Source organism: Hyla sarda, chromosome 6 (genome assembly GCF_029499605.1).
Source record: "Hyla sarda isolate aHylSar1 chromosome 6, aHylSar1.hap1, whole genome shotgun sequence".
In the NCBI taxonomy this organism is placed as follows: domain Eukaryota; kingdom Metazoa; phylum Chordata; class Amphibia; order Anura; family Hylidae; genus Hyla; species Hyla sarda.
The window spans coordinates 74,371,249-74,387,848 of record NC_079194.1 but is presented as its reverse complement, the minus strand read 5'-3'; the positions used below and the strand labels follow the sequence as shown (position 1 = coordinate 74,387,848).

The 16,600-nt window shown below is 43.9% G+C and overlaps 1 protein-coding gene across 2 annotated transcripts in view; it reads left to right on the top strand.

Annotated features, from left to right (window-relative positions):
• Positions 1-16,245, top strand: part of NEK4 (NIMA related kinase 4) — a 47,709-nt gene extending 31,464 nt beyond the window's left edge. Inside the window, exons 9-17 of one of the 2 annotated variants that reach the window (XM_056524175.1) lie at positions 1,821-1,877; positions 4,157-4,270; positions 8,433-8,573; positions 8,793-8,871; positions 10,123-10,214; positions 12,320-12,414; positions 12,908-13,107; positions 13,516-13,649; positions 15,783-16,245. In XM_056524175.1, coding sequence (XP_056380150.1) covers positions 1,821-1,877; positions 4,157-4,270; positions 8,433-8,573; positions 8,793-8,871; positions 10,123-10,214; positions 12,320-12,414; positions 12,908-13,107; positions 13,516-13,649; positions 15,783-15,875 — 1,005 coding nt within the window. In that variant the 3' untranslated portion in view covers positions 15,876-16,245. The remainder of the gene's footprint in view (positions 1-1,820; positions 1,878-4,156; positions 4,271-8,432; positions 8,574-8,792; positions 8,872-10,122; positions 10,215-12,319; positions 12,415-12,907; positions 13,108-13,515; positions 13,650-15,782) is intronic. The other variant, XM_056524176.1, reaches the window with a different exon arrangement.
• The last annotated feature ends 355 nt before the right edge of the window (positions 16,246-16,600 follow it).

Below are 16,600 nucleotides of genomic sequence, written 5' to 3'. Positions count from 1 at the left end.
CACTCTCCTCATCCACACTTTCATAGTGTTAGGAATCGGAAGGGTCGGTCATATTGCCATCCTCTCTGGGAAGTCTCCTCTTCTCCTCATCCAGCACATTCTCCTTCAGGGCTTCAGCAGTTACAGGACCAGCTTTAGGAGCAGGGGCTGAAGCTACCCCCGCCACCTGGGCACTCTCCAGCTCCCTATTCCTTCTACGATTTTCCTCCCGCCTTAGTTTGGAAGGGCCCTTTTTCCTCCTCACTAGCCCTGTTGCACCCCCATCCCTGCCCGTACCCTCCCCACCCGAGGCGGCTTCACAGCTCTCCTCAGCTGGAGCGGCCACTGCACGGGCAAAGGCGCTAGGACAACGGCTGAAAGGGTGTCCGAGGACACCACACAGGTGGCACCGGATCTGCCGACAGGATGCGGCCAGATGACCCACCCCACCACACAAAGCGCAGACCTGCACAGTAAAGGCTGCACTAAAGTGGGTGGGGCTGCCACACCTGTGACAGACCTTAGGTTGCCCCTGGTAGAAGACCTGGATCCTATCACGTCCAAGGAAGGCGGCTAACGGAATGTGGGCAACCGTACTCTCTGAACGCTTGAGTTTGACGGAAAACGTCCAGGCCCCAGACCAGATCCCGTGCTCATCAAAGTTTTTCTTTGACATGTCCGTCACATCCCCATACAATCCGAGCCTTAATCTAGATGTGCAGGCCTCTCAATACATGTGCAATCTGTGGTTGTCCCTTGCTCTTCACTGAATATACGCTAGCAAGAGCTGGCATAGGTTTCGGTTACAATTTATGCCAGTTCAGACATACCGTATTTTTCGTCCTATAGGACGCACCGGCGTATAAGACGCACCCAGTTTTTAGGGGCAAAATCTAAAAAAATAAAGATTTTGAACCCAATAGTGGTCTTCAACCTGCGGACCTCCAGATGTTGCAAAACTACAACTCCCAGCATGCCCGGACAGCCAACGGCTGTCCGGGCATGCTGGGAGTTGTAGTTGTGCAACATCTGGAGGTCCGCAGATTGAAGACCACTGCATAGGAGGTAATACTCACGTGTCCCCGCCGCTCCGGACCCGTCACCGCTGCCCTGGATGTCGCTCCATCGCTGTCGCCGTGTCCCCGTCGCTCTGGAACGTCTCTGCTGCCGGCCGAGTATCCTCGCTCTCCGTCGCCGCCATCACGTCGTTACGCACGCCGACGCAGGTACGCGACGACGAGGAAGGAGAGCGCCGGCCATACAGGGGATCCCTGAACGGAGAAGACACCGAGGAGGCAGGTAAGGTCCCCCCCGGTGTCCTGTAAGCACTAACCTGGCTATTCAGTCGGGCTGTTCGGGACCGCTGTGGTGAAATCGCGGCGGTCCCGAACAGCCCGACTGAACAGCCGGGTTAGTGTCACTTTCGCTTCAGACGCGGTGGTCAGCTTTGATCGCCGCGTCTGAAGGGTTAATACAGGGCATCACCGCGATCGGTGATGTCCTGTATTAGCCGGGGGTCCCGGCCGTTGATGGCCGCAGGGACCGCCGCGATAGGGGTGTATTCGCCGTATAAGACGCACCGACTTTTTCCCCCCAGTTTTGCGGAAGAAAAAGTGCGTCTTATACGGCGAAAAATACGCTAAGTCTTAATAAATCTGCTGGGTACAGAAGGGACCCCCTTTTTATGCCAAGCCACAATTCAGTCACACACATTTTTTTTGAAAAGTAGTTTGCATTAAATGCTTTTGTATGCCAAAAAGCAAGCGTATCTGCTTGATAAATTTTCTCCTATGTGTACACTTAGCAATATTTTAAAGTAGTTTTTTTTCTGTCTCTTGTAGGAATCTTTAGATTCTACAGAAAAACTCCTAGAGCCATTTGTACCTGTTACAGAACCGGTAAGTATCACCTACATATTTTTATACTTAAAATGGATTTCCCCATAATGAAATATATATTATTGTGTAATCTACAGACACATTACATTAAATGGTCATTCTCTTTAAAACTCATTTTTGCTATTGCACTCCTTATGGTAAATAAAAAAATATTTCTAATATACTTTGTTTAAAAAATGAAGTTTTCTATGTTTTATTTCTGCTTAAAAATGCTCAAGAGCACATTTTCCCCCCATCTCACTCACAGACTTAGGACTGAAGCCCAAATACAGAAAGTGCAGCCTGGAGTGCTGAGGGGGGTGTGTCCAGCCTCATCCAATCATAGCTCCTCTCACACTTAACTGCCATATGCTGTTGGTTGGACACACCCCCCTCAGCACTCCAGGCTGCACTTCCTGTGTTTGGGCTTCGGTCCAAAGTCTGTGTATGAGATGGGGGAAAAGCACAAATAAAACATAGAAAACTTAATTTTTTTTTAACCAGCCTAGCGGTATTCCCGAGCGTGACTCGGGGTTAATTTTCGCTGCTAGAATCGGTAACCCCGAGTCACGCTCGGGGTAGAATTGCAGAGTTGCTGTGCGGGCTGCACAGTATATCGCAAAAGCAATCGAATCGCGATTTTTGCTTTTTGCGATATAGTGATGCAGCCCCCGGGAAAATATGTGATTATCTGCTCGGGTTGGCTCCCGTGGCGGGGGCCGGCCAGAGCAGGTAAAGACATATACTAAAAGTCAGTGTTTCTCAACCAGGGGGCCTCCAGATGTTGCAAAACTACAACTCTCAGCAAGCCCGGACAGCCAAAGGCTGTCCGGGCATGCTGGGAGCAGTAGTTTCACAACAGCTGGAGGCACCCTGTTAGAAAAACACTGAGCTAAGTGTAAAAGTAAAAAGGAAGAAAATAAAAAAACCTTTTGCTCACCTAATCCCGTTCCCTGCAGATGTCGTTCCCCTCCGTGCACTCTGGTCCCTGCTCTCTTCACTATGCATCTTACAGGACCTTTCCCTTTTCAGCCAATCACAGGCCGCAGTGGTGTAAAGCCTGTGATTGGCTGAAGGGGAAAGGGCTTGTTCTGCAGCAAATACACTAGGTTTGAAATTTCTGCCCGGCAAACCTAGTGTATTCTGCTGCAGGGGGAATGTGACAGAGGGGGGGGGGAATGTGACAGAGGGGAGAATGTAACAAGGGGGGGGGAATGTGACAGATGGGGGAATGTGACAAGGGGGGGAATGTGACAAGGGGGGGGATGTGACGGGGGAGGAATGTGACAAGGGGGGGATGTGACAGGGGGGGGAGTGGAATGTAACAAGGGGGGGGGGAGAATGTAACAAGGGGGGGAATGTAACAGAGGGGGGGGGAGAATGTGACAGGGGGGGAGAATGTGACAGGGGGGATGAATGTGACAGGGGGGATGAATGTGACAGGGGGGATGAATGTGACAGGGGGGGATGAATGTGACAGGGGGGGATGAATGTGACAGGGGGGGGGGAGAATGTGACGGGGGGGGAGAATGTGACGGGGGGAGAATGTGACGGGGGGAAGAATGTGACGGGGGGGTGAATGTGACGGGGGGAAGAATGTGACAGGGGGGGAAGAATGTGACAGGGGGGGAAGAATGTGACAGGGGGGGAAGAATGTGACAGGGGGGGATGAATGTGACGGGGGGAAGAATGTGACGGGGGGGGTGAATGTGACGGGGGGGAGAATGTGACGGGGGGGAGAATGTGACAGGGGGGGGAGAATGTGACGGGGGGAAGAATGTGACAGGGGGGGGAATGTGACAAGGAGAGGGAGAATGAGACAGGGGGGGGGATGTGACAGGGGGGGGGATGTGACAAGGAGGGGGAGAATATGATATGGGGGGGGGGGGAAATGTGACAAGGGAGGGGGAATGTGACGGGGGGAGATGTGGAATTTCAATGCAAAAAATTGTACCGCTTTTGGTACAAATTTCCAGACAGAATCATACCGCCAGGGAGGTTAAAACAAAGTATATCAGAAATATTTTTCATTTACCATAAGGAGTGCAATAGCAAAAATTAGTTTTAATGAGGGTTACCATTAAAAGTTTTCTGGCACCTTACATTGCTTTCCCTGCCAGGATTGACCTACCAATGATCGGTAAAATGTAGCCACGGCGCTGCTACTTCTTTGTTTTTATGATCATTAATGGTCGTAGGGATGGCTTCCTTAAGATAGGTTACCAAATTAAAATCCAAGAAAACTCCTTTAATATTGTTTTTTATATTAACAAAACCTCCAAAAACATAATTTAATACAGGATGGAGTAGTGGCAAAAACTGAAATACTGCCTCATAATTCTGAATCGGAGCCATCTTTATCCAGACATCGAAGACACAAGCTCAAAGAAAATATATCCTCACATTCTGAGCAGGTAAAGATTTTGTTCAGACTACAAGTACTGGTTTTGATAACAATAATTGATAACTATTACTAATATATTTGTAGTAAAATATTGCATACACTTTTGCCATCCTCATTTGTAGTACTCCTCTGGCCAGCGTTCGGAACATTTAGTTCCGAACGCTGTGTGCACGCTGTGGGTGTTGGCAACGCCCCCTGTGATGTCAGACCACGCCCCCTCAATGCAATTCTCCGGGAGGGGGAGAGGTGGCCACCAAGCACCCTCCCATAGACTTGCATTGAGGGGCATGGCCTGACCTCACAAGGTGGCGTTGCCAACCCCCGCAGCATGCACACAGCGTTCAGAACTAAATGTTCTGAACGCTGGCCAGTGGAATACCCCTTTTAAAGGCTACATGTCATAGTATTAAACTAGAAATGTAATCTGGTCAGTAAACAGCAGCAAATAAAGCACTATTGCATCCATATGCTACATTTAAAATTGAGACTATGGGAGGCAACTTTTAGTCTGTGAACTAGAAACCAACTTTGACCCTGGAGCCCTACACAGCCTTCCTTACACGTGCAATTTCTCCATGGACATTTGGGCCCCATCAAAGCACAGCATCAAGTATAATTGCCTGAAAGGTCATCCTGGGATTAATGTACCGTATTTATCAGGGTATACCACGCACCGGCCTATAACACGCACCCTCATTTTACCAAGGATATTTGGGTAAAAAAGTTTTTTACCCAAATATCCTTGGTAAAATGAGGGTGCGTGTGTGTGCATGTGTATACCCCGATACACCCCCAGGAAAGGCAGGGGGAGAGAGGCCGTCGCTGCCTGCTTCTCTCCCCCTGCCTTTCCTGGGGTCTAGAGCCCTGCTGCCGCCGCTTCTCTCCCCCTGGCTATCGGTGCTGCTGCCCGTTCTCTCCCCCTGACTATCGGTGCCGACGCCCCATTGCCGGCGCCGATAGCCAGGGGGAGAGAAGTGGAGCCGGCAATGGGGCAGCGGCGCCGATAGCCAGGGGGAGAGAAGGGGCAGCGGCACCCATTGCCGGCGCCGCTGCCCCGTTGCCTCCCCCATCCCCGGTTGTATAATTACCTGTTGCTGGGGTCGGGTCCGTGCTGCTCGGGTCCGGCTATCGGCGTCGGCAATGGGGCGCCGGCACCGATAGTCAGGGGGAGAGAATGGGCAGTGGCACCGATAGCCCGGGGGAGAGAAGGGCCGGCAGCAGGGCTCTAGACCCCAGGACAGGCAGGGGCAGAGAAGCTGGCAGCAACGGCAGGTCTCTGCACCTGCAAAGCCGCTGCAGTTCATTGATTTAAAGCGCCCGCTTTAAATCATTGAACTGCAGCGGCTTATCGGCGTATAACACGCAGATAGACTTTAGGCAAAAAAAATTTGCCTAAAAAGTGCGTGTTATACGCCGATAAATACAGTATATTAGACTGGGGTAAAAATAAAACATATACTAACCTGCCTCAATCCCCTGCAGCTTCCGCATTAAATCTTCCAGTCCTCTCAGCTACTTCCTGGTTGCTGATGATGCGTTGTCCTCACAGGAACTGCCCCAATCAGACAATCAGTGACCGACTCAAAGTCAGTGATCGCATTAGTGGGATAGTTCCTGTAGGGACAACACGTCATCAGCAACCAGAAAGTAGTCGAGAGGACCAGGGACTGGCAACAGCAGCCGCAGAGGATTGAGGCAAATAAGTATAGGTTCTGTTCGATTTTTAGCACTGCCCATATACATTAAAGCGTTACTGTCAATAAATCAACTTTTGACATGTTGATCAGAGACTCCTAAAAGCCACTGCGATGGTGAGTTATTAGGCATTTAAGCGAGCCTTATTACGCTCTTCTCCCTGGCTGGCCAAGAGATCTGTACATTTCTCTGCATAGAATGTATAAACTATACAACCTGTCGAATCCCAATATCTCTGACCTGATCTCCCAATACTGCCCTTCACACAATCTCTGATCCTCACAAGACTTTCTCCTGTGCTCTCCCCTGGTCCGTTCCTCACACAACAGTCTCCAAGATTTCTTCTAAGTTTCCCCCATACTCTAGAGATTACTACTTCGACAAATCCTTCCCTAAACCACCATCACAGCCTTCAAACACAACCCCGAAATTAATTTCTTCAGAATAGGTTTCAACCTACAATATCCCTATTACCAGGAAGGTATGTAGAAGAGAATAAAGGGCCAGCCGACTGCCTTAATGAATGCTTTTGTTCAGTTTTTATAGAAGAAAAAGAAGGAAAAGGACCTCCATTAGGAAGGAAGACTAAAAATTTGTTTGATGCATGTGTTTTTATAGAGGAAGAGGTTCTACGTTTTCTGTCTAAAGTGAAGACAAATAAGTCACAGGGGCATGATGGGATACACCCAAAGTTATTAAAAGAGCTTAGTGGTGAGCTAGCAAAACCGTTAACAGATTTATTTAACCAATCACTGGTAACAGGAGTCATCCCGTAAGATTGGAAAGTAGCAAATGTCGTGCCCATTCACAAGAAAGGTAGTAGGGAGGAATCAAGCAACTATAGGCCAGTAAGTCTGACATGACTAGTGGGGAAATTAATGGAAACCCTACTAAAGGATAGGATTGTGGAACATCTAAAATCCCATGGATTGCAAAATGAAAAACAACATGGGTTTACTTCAGGGAGATCATGTCAAACAAATCGTAGAGATTTTTTGGACTGGGTGACCAAAATAATAGATGGCGGAGGGGCAGTAGACATCACATATCTAGATTTTAGTAAGGCTTTTGACACTTTTCCACATAGAAGACAATAAACTACAGTCTTTGAGCTTGGACTCCCCTATTGTTGAATGGATTAGGCAGTGGCTGAGTGCCAGACAACAGAGGGTTGTAGTCAATGGAGAATATTCAGAGCAAGGTCTTGTTACCAGTAGAGACCTCAGGGATCTGTACTGGGACCAATTTTGTTTCATATCTTCATTAGTCATATTGCAAAAGGTCTCGAAGGTGATGTGTGTCTTTTTGCTGATGACACAAAGATATGTAACAGGGTTGATGTTCCTGGAGGGATCCGCCAAATGGAAAAGGATTTAGGAAAACCAGAAGAATGGTCAGAACTCTGGCAACTAAAATTTAATGTGGATAAGTGCAAGATAATGCACCTGGGGCGTCAAAACTCTCGGGCAGAATATAGAATATTTAACACCGTCCTGACCTCAGTATCTGAGGAGAGGGATTTAGGAGTAATTATTTCAGATGACTTAAAGGTAGAAAGACAATGTAATAGAGCAGCAGGAAACGCTAGCAGAATGCTTGGATGTATAGGGAGAGGTATAAGCAGTAGAAAGAGAGAAGTGCTCATGCCGCTGTACAGAGCACTGGTGAGGCCTCACTTGGAGTATTGTGTACAGTACTGGAAGCCGTATCTCCAGAAGGATATAGAGAGTTCAGAGAAGATACTAAACTAGTACATGGATTGCAGGACAAAACTTAACCAGGAAAAGTTAAAGCTTGGAAGAAAGAAGATACAGAGGGGATATGATAGAGACACTTAAATACATAAAAGGAATTAACACGGTAAAGGAGGAGAGCATATTTAAAAGAAGAAAAACTACTACAAGAGGACATATCAGGAAGTATTACTTTACTGAGAGAGTAGTGGATGCATGGAATAGCCTTCCTGCAGAAGTGGTTGCTGCAAATACAGTGAAGGAGTTTAAGCATGCATGGGATAAGCATAAGGCTATCCTTCATATAAGATAGGGCCAGGGGCTATTGATAGGATTCAGATTATTGGGCAGACTAGATGGGCCAAATGGTTCTTATCTGCCGACACATTCTGTGTTTCTACCTTGTGAACGGCCACCTCCCTCCCCTCACCTTGTAAATTGTGAGCCTCACGGGCATTGGCCTCTGTATTAGGAAGTGAGCAATTATCCTCGCTCCCTCTGTATCAGTTTGTCATTTACCTCTTTCATGTCTATTGTACTTGATTTTATGTTATGAAATGTATTTTAACCCCTTATCATATGTACAGCACCCTGAGAGTAAGGGCTTTCTAAAAATAAATATTAATAATATCTGAGAAAAGTTACAGTGTAAGTGAATACAATATTATTGTGTGTACAGTGGCACATATACCGTTAGTGGTGGGAAGTAAAATAAATTATTGAAAAACAATGTGTTTATTTTAGTTCCCTGTAGTTTGTCCAAGACCTCTGCCTTCTCCTCCTGTCATACATCGAGCTGCTCCAAAATCCCTCGGCAGTCCTGAAAAGAAAAGCACTGCTGTAGAATCCGACCGTGGACCAAAACCTAGCAGCCATTTAAGTCAGGTACAAAATGATTTTTGTAGACTGCCCATTTCTCAATATTAGAATGACTAGACAGTTTATCTTTAGGTTTTACCTTGTGACCCTAAAATTTCTACATGACTTTACAGCAAAGCCACGAAAAATGTTTGTCATATAATGGACAAACGGATAAATGTTTAAAATGGATAAATGTTTGTCATATAATGCCAATGAACTGTCTTTCTATTTACTTTTATACAGGATCATCGACCTTTATCAGCGAGAGAAAGACGACGACTAAAACAGTCCCTAGAAGAAATATCATTATCTGGTCAGACATGTAAATGTATATGATTATAAATAATGTTTCAGTGGAATATTTTTTATTTCCGTTTTATATAAGTATTTACCAGATGTTGACTGAACTGTATAAAAACCATTAACGTTCCTGACTAATGCTTATTAGAAATGTGAAAATAGTTTTCACCAAATTACACAATTAATGGAATTTCCCTATAGGATACAGTTTTGATCATTGTTTCAAATAACTTCCCTTCGTTTGATAACCTATGTGATTCCTAACAAATATTTGTAAATTACTTAATTTAGCAAAAATTATACTTTACCTTAGAAAAGACTCCAAAGTCTTGGCAACTAGGTTTATCACTTCCCTGCAGTCTGCTGTCCACTGTTGTTAGGCCCAGTCTGTCTCTAGTAGACCAAGACAGACCACAGGGACTGAGGGCTTAGCTCATCTATATGCAAGAAAGCCGGAGAGAGCCGGGCTGCATACCAGCAATAAGTCTGCCTTCTACATATGTTCCACACTGTGATTGAAAGACTTCCCTCTCATCTTTCACCACTAATAAATTTCTGGAAAACTGTTCCCTGTTTACATACCAGTATTAGTACTACTGTACGTCCACAGTGCTGCCTCAGAACTGGCAGGCTTGTCGTCCCAATTATCAGCAGAATTTCAGTAATTTCAGTTCTTAGTATAACCCCTTCTTTGCTGTACTGATGCCTTTTCCTTCCTTTTTGTTCATAAAGAAAGCCCAGTGCATCAGTAATCCCTCCTCCCTCCATATGAAATCTATCCATAGAATAGGGGATTACAAACTGATCGCTGGTGGGGGGGGGGGGGGGGGGGGAGTCTGACTGCTGGGACCCCCATCGTTTCTAAAAATGGGGCCAAAATTGTATTTGTAACGAATAGTGCGCACCGCACATGCATTGCCAGTGCTGCATTCATTTTTTAATGGGGCCACCAAACATTCCAAAGTTTAGTGCTTGCCTTTGTTCGGCAGCCTTTTATAGAGTGAATGGAGCTCAGGTTTTGTCTCTGTTCTCAGATCGGTGAGGGTCCCAGTGAAAAGTCCACCAATCAATGAGCTTGTTATCTTCTATCCTATGGATAACATCTGTTGTTTGAGAATACTCTTCAAGTAATGTAAAGCATAACTGGCATTACGCTTTAAGACTACCATTTAAAGTTAATTTAATAATAAAACATGTCTTAATGTTAAAGTAGGACAATTCAAGAATGTCCTAGCAAATTGAACTATTTGTTACTTCCTCTCTTTCTCTCAAGCACCAACAGCCATCAGAGTAGACCCTGCTCAAGATGGTGATAGAGGACAAGCAATAAATCCTGCCTGTCAGTCATTGCCAAGTCTACATGAGGTGAATTCAGATTTTTTTTAATGGTGTTAGAAAGGAAATAACATGAGGAAATTACAGGTTAACAATGGACTATATTAGTTTCCTTATTTAGCTGTGGCCTGCTAATGAAAATGTAGTGTTACAATAGCAGCTATTCTGATAAATGGCTGTCCATAGAAAACAAGGACGTCTCAAGACTTTCAGAACAGTACCTGTTTGTACAGAGCTGCAGGGAGACCCACCTCTATGATGCTCATATGTACTAATAAGGACAGGGTTGTTTTGTCTTGTACTGTAAAATTAGACGAAAACAACTAAAATGTCCCGCCTCTCAAAAAGTGATCAAAAGGTTGTATGTACACAAAAATGGTACTAAAGCTTGTCCTGGCAAATGCAAGTCTTCACACAGCAAAAACTTTATATATCTAGTATAACTGTAATCATATTAACCTGCACAATAAAGTTGTCATGTAATTTGTATCTGTAACTACTTTACTACTCTGGAAAAGATACATTTCCCATTTCTACCCGAGAAAAATTCAATCCAAAATGGTGCCATTAAAGAATACAACTTGCCTTGCACAAAACATGTAGTTTTTGTGGATATGTTAAAGGGGTATTCCGGGCAAAAACATCTTATCCCCTATCGAAGGGATAGTGTCTGATCGTGGGGGGCCTGCCGATCTCCATGCAGCAGCCCACATTCTATGCGTAGCTGAGTCTGCAGTTTCGGAAACAGCCGGGCTTCCGAGACGGGGACGTGATGTGACGTCACGCCATGCCCCCTCCATTCTTGTCTATGGGAGGGGGTGTTGCGGCTGTTACGCCCCCTCCCATAGAAATTAATCGAGGGGGCGTGGTGTGACGTCACGTCCCCGTCTCGGAAGCCCGGCGGTTTCCGAAACTGCAGACGCAGCGGGCCCCCCCGCGATCCGACATCTTATGCCCTATCCTTTCGATGTTTTTGCCCGGAATACTCCTTTAATAGAAAAATTACCCTTTCATGACAACCTGCGTAAATATACGTATTGGTGGAGAATTATGAAGCGGCCTCTGAAGCTGAGTCTGTCCTATACATGGCAAGTGCCGGCTGGTATCTGCAGCTGACACCCGCCGATAATGACCAACATTAGCAATGGCACTGATACCAATCATTTATTCCCTAAATTGCCACAATTAATAGTAATCATGGCATTTAGGGGATTGTCTGATAGGTACCTGTCCTGGCAGATCTCCAAACAGCACCACTCAATTACTATTAACATGGCAGCCAGAGTCTTTCTGACTTTCTTTTTTTTTTATAACAGTTTTTTTTATTAAATAATTTTTCTTTAAAAACAGATATTTGAGAATAAGAAAATAAAAGTACATAGAATAATAAACAGAGTCATTACATATTAAAAAGACCAGGTTACAATATGATCACATAGATCCGGCTGTAAAGATGTTGTAAAGTCCAGGTTATTTCAGGTCGGCTCTGTGAGTATCCGGGGAAGACCCCACATCAGAGACATGAAGCTTAGATAAAAGCCGTTATCTAACAGATAATAAAGAATGAAGCGAGGATAATATGAAGTGCTATTAGAGGATACTAATAATATCTCTTGACTCTGGATCCATTACACCTCAGCTTATGGTCAATAATCCAGGCAATATGCAATGAAGAAGATGTAAAATAATGTAAAAAATGTTTTTGTGTAATGTTAACTCTTCTGTTACAGCCTGCCTTAGCGGGCTGTACTAGTAGAGTGACGATTTCATGGCTCAATGCAATAGCATTGCATTGAGCTGTAGGAGTTAAAAGTACTAACATAAAACAAAATCTATATAAATTGGATATCACTCTAATTGCACTGACCCACATAATAAAGATAACTTGTCAGCTTTATTGTAAAGTGCGTTCCCATAAAACATCCTCAGGATAGGAATGGCTGACCTCATCTCATTAATGCTGGTTAGTTCATAGGGTTTCAAAAGGAAAAAGCCCTAAAAAGCTTTTGCTTTATCAAATATTGTAAATTTTTTAAAGCTTGTGTTTTTTTTTTTTTTTAAACAAGAAGATTATAGACTAATGTCTTGTACATCTCATGCTTGTATTCTAACTAAAGTGTGTTCTCTTAATAAAGAAAGGACGACATTCTGTACTAGGGGCTGATGTTGAGGATGATCTAAGTTCCTCCACCAGTTCCATGGACAAGTCTGAGGGAGACAGTAAAGAGAGGTAACTACTGAGCATGACTGAGCAACAATGTCCATTGAGCATTAGAAAAATGACAAACACAACAGTGAACTTATGGAGTGATGTGGGAAGTGAATTCCTACCCAAAATGTGTAAACGTATTTTTTTGTTGTTGTTTTTTTCTCATATACTTATCTGTAATATGTTGGCATGTCAAAAGTTTCCAGTTTTTCCAGTGTGACACTCCAGATGCTACTTCGGAGATGGACTCCTCTTGGCAGGGACACCCCCTCAGCCAATCACTGACTGAGGCAGGACACTTCTGCAGCCAGTTATTGGCTGATCGGGCCATCTTTGCCGAGAGGAGTTTCTCTGAAGTAGCAGTCAGAACGTTCAATGGGAAAAACACATAAAAAATGTGAAAATGTACACTGTGTAAACACCACGCCTATTAAATTGATATGGGTTGCCTTATTAAATTAACCTAGTTTTAACGTAGACACTGTTTTAACTTTGGACATTTTTTGTCCCCCAGGAAAAATTCTGACTCTGGAGAAATGAACGATCTTGTAAATCTAATGACACAAACGTTACACATGGAGAAAGATGACGGTCAAATGCCACCAGCTGTTTGTAAGGAGTTTAAGATCAACAGAAGATACAAAGATACATTAAGGCTGCATGGAAAAACATCTGAGGAGCAAGAAGATGTTGTCTTTCAAGACTTGGCTTTAGGTGAGCAGCGGTAACCACTCATGTGGCGTACAACATGCATGCCAACAAGGTTATTTTTAACAGCCAGTCTTTGTTGAATACTTATTACATGGGGGTTGCTAAAGAAATGATGCAGAGGGATGGCTATGTATGGCCACCTGTAGACCTGGTTGGATAGCTTACAAACAGAAAATTAATGAAAATGGAAGAACTCAAGATGTAGGGGAAGCACCACTACTGTAGTAGTCTCCAAGAGACCACTGCAGGACTGGCTGTACATTTTGTGCACCCCATAAAAATGTGGTTACATGTACCTATATGTATATAGGAAATAGGCTTATAGTGCATCATATGTTTATATACATACAAGAATAGATTTTCTATCAGAATTTTCAGAATAATAAAGACAGTGCTATGTTGTTTGCACAGATAATTTGACAGTTCCGGAAAAATTCCGCAGAATGATTGAAGCTTTAAGGACTGATGTTGTGCAGGAACTGGGTGTTAAAGTTCTGGAGGAAGTGTACAACGTCATGGAAGAGGAGGATGAAAAGCTACGAGAGGTAAATGAATATATTCCTACTTTGCAGTATAACCGGATAAAAACTGTGACTCCATGATAGCATGATGTACCTATTGTATTAGATAGTAAACACCTCAATACACAAACCCTTTTATCTATTTACAGCCATGTTAAAGGGGTTGTCTGGCCCCACAAAATGTGTAAAAGCTCTGGCTAATATATATATAAAAATAAGTTATCTATGTGACAACCATCCTGACGGTGCCCAACCCCAGCTTAACAAACAATTACTGTTTTTGTTTTCACTGGATGAAATGCTTGCCATGTAGTGGTGACCCATGCTAACCAGATTGGTTAAAGAGGTACTCCGCCCCTAGACATCTTATCCCCTATCCAAAGGATAGGGGATAAGATGTCAGATCGCCGGGGTCCTGCTGCTGGGGACCCCGGGGATCGCTGCTGCAGCACCCCGCTATCATTACTGTGCAGAGCGAGTTCGCTCTGCACGTAATGACGGGCAATACAGGGCCGGAGCATCGTTACATCACGGCTCCGCCCCTCGTGACGTCACGGCCCGCCCCCGTCAATACAAGTCTATGGGAGGGGGCGTGGTGGTCGTCACGCCCCCTGCAATAGACTTGTATTAAGGGGACGGGCCGTGATGTCATGAGGGGCGGAGCCATGACGTCACGCTGCTCCGGCCCCTGTATCGCCCGTCATTACGCACAGAGCGAACTCGCTCTGTGCAGTAATGATGGCGGGGTGCCGCAGCAGCGATCCCCGGGGTCCCCAGCAGCGGGACCGCGGCGATCTAACATCTTATCCCCTATCCTTTGGATAAGGGATAAGATGCCAGAGGCGGAATACCTCTTTAAGCAATTTCCTGGTTGTGAAGATACTGCTCAGCTAGGACCATACACCATTTAGATACCCATAACAATGCATATAATAAAGTAATGCTGTCAATTATGGTAAGTTGCAAAGAGCGCAACAACTTTTTGTGAATTGCTTTTTTTGCATTCTGCCATAAGAACAAGCTGGAAGAAGTGTCTGGCTGAGAGCTGTACTTCCCTTCTCTCTCTGCTCCCAATCTTACTGTAGTAGACAAGCCCCATAGAGTTACATTGGAGTCTGTCTCCTACAAAAGACAGGTAAAAGGGCAGCGATCGGTGGGGTCTGAACACCCAGACCGTGACCAATCAAAACGTTTGACATGTCTGTGTTTTTTTTTTTTTCAAATGATGCGGACACTTTAAAGAGGACCTGTGATGACTCACAAAGAAACTAGTTGGTGCAACCTCTAGATAGCTTATGGGGGTACTGAGGGGTGGGAATATAATTATAAGGGTGTGTTTGGTGTGCTATACTTACTATGATGCTCCCCATCATAGTAAGTATAGCACACCAAACACACCCTTATAGGGAGGATGCATAATGTATGGGGGAATGTATTTAGCGCTGGACTGGCTGTGCTCAGCAGGATCTCATGAAAGGTCCAAGATCTCCCACACACAGTATTTGCTGCGTATTTGAAGCTGTGTTTAATCATTTAGTTATATTGATTTACACAGCATCAAATTTTCAGCATCATATCAGAAGAAAAACTTGGTACATGTGAATGTGCCCTAACAGTACTTTAATACATACATATCTTTTTCAGGTTTTCCGCAGCAGATTTTGCTACCCATTGAAGTCAATAGGTAGAAAAAATCAGCTGCAAAAAATCTGTACCATATGGTACATTCACACACTGTGCCCTTGACTTTAATGTAATCTGCTGCGGAAAACCTGCTACGGCTTAAACGAACAGCATGAAATTCGCAGTAAGTACCGCCCACCCCTTCAGGTATGTTCAAATATGTAGGTGTATTTCTTGTGGATTTTCCGCAGCTACCACTGACTTCACAGGGTCAGTGGAAAATCCTCAAATCTGCTACTATTGCAGATAATTTCTTGGCAGGAAAAACTGCAGGAAAGAAGCTTGATAACAAGGGTAAGAAGCATTTTTGTCTACTAAGATATATTACAAAGTTTCTTATATTTGCTTGTACTATTGTTATAGGCATAATTTGTTAAAATGACAGGGCCTGTTTAAGGTATAGATGATTTGTTTTGTGAATTTAAGTTTCTGTTGCAAACTCATATACATTTTATACTTTTTTGTTTCTTCCAGTTGCATTTACAGAAGCTCCTGGGAGAGAAATACAGCAACTACAACCTGAAAGTTCGCCAACTAAAGTTTTTTGAAGAGAATTCAAAATTTTAACTGAATTGTCAGTTCATTTGTTAAGACTGCACATTTTTACCTTTTTTTTTTTCATTTTCATACACTAAGTGGTCCATTCCTCCTTGTGCTGAGGGAATATCAATGGCAATATATTAACATTTTGTCAAATTTATAAGAATTTTTTGCTGCTGGCAGGACATTTTTATGAGGATTTGTATGGGATGATGTAACGTAAGTGCAGTAATCCCATGTATATGTGACTATACCTATCATTGTCCCTTTTCCTCTTGAAGAGGAAACATTTCTACTGTTTTGAAAACAATATTTTCTGTATTATGTAGAATATAAAAAATCATGTGACTTACAATGTATTTACTACCTTTTTTTTTTTTTTTTGTCACCTTGTTTGTAATTTGTATGATATACTTACTGTATGGTAGTAAATTCTTACTAATGTACAAAGTTGTCCTGGAAGTCTTATAAGTAGAGATGAGCAAACTTTTGAAAAATTTGATTTGGGTGATTCGCCGAATTTTCCGGAAAAAAAATCGGTTTGATACGATATTTGTTCATGGCGAATCTATATTGAAAACTGCTATTTCTGGCCTACAGAGAGCATCAATAGGAGTGTAGAACACTTTGCTTTGTTCTAACATTAGTGAAATAATACTGTTATTCAGAATAACATGCAGATTAACGCCATCGCTTTTAGAATCACTGCCGCAGAGCGGCACAATGACAGCCTGGAGGTGGCATCAGTATGA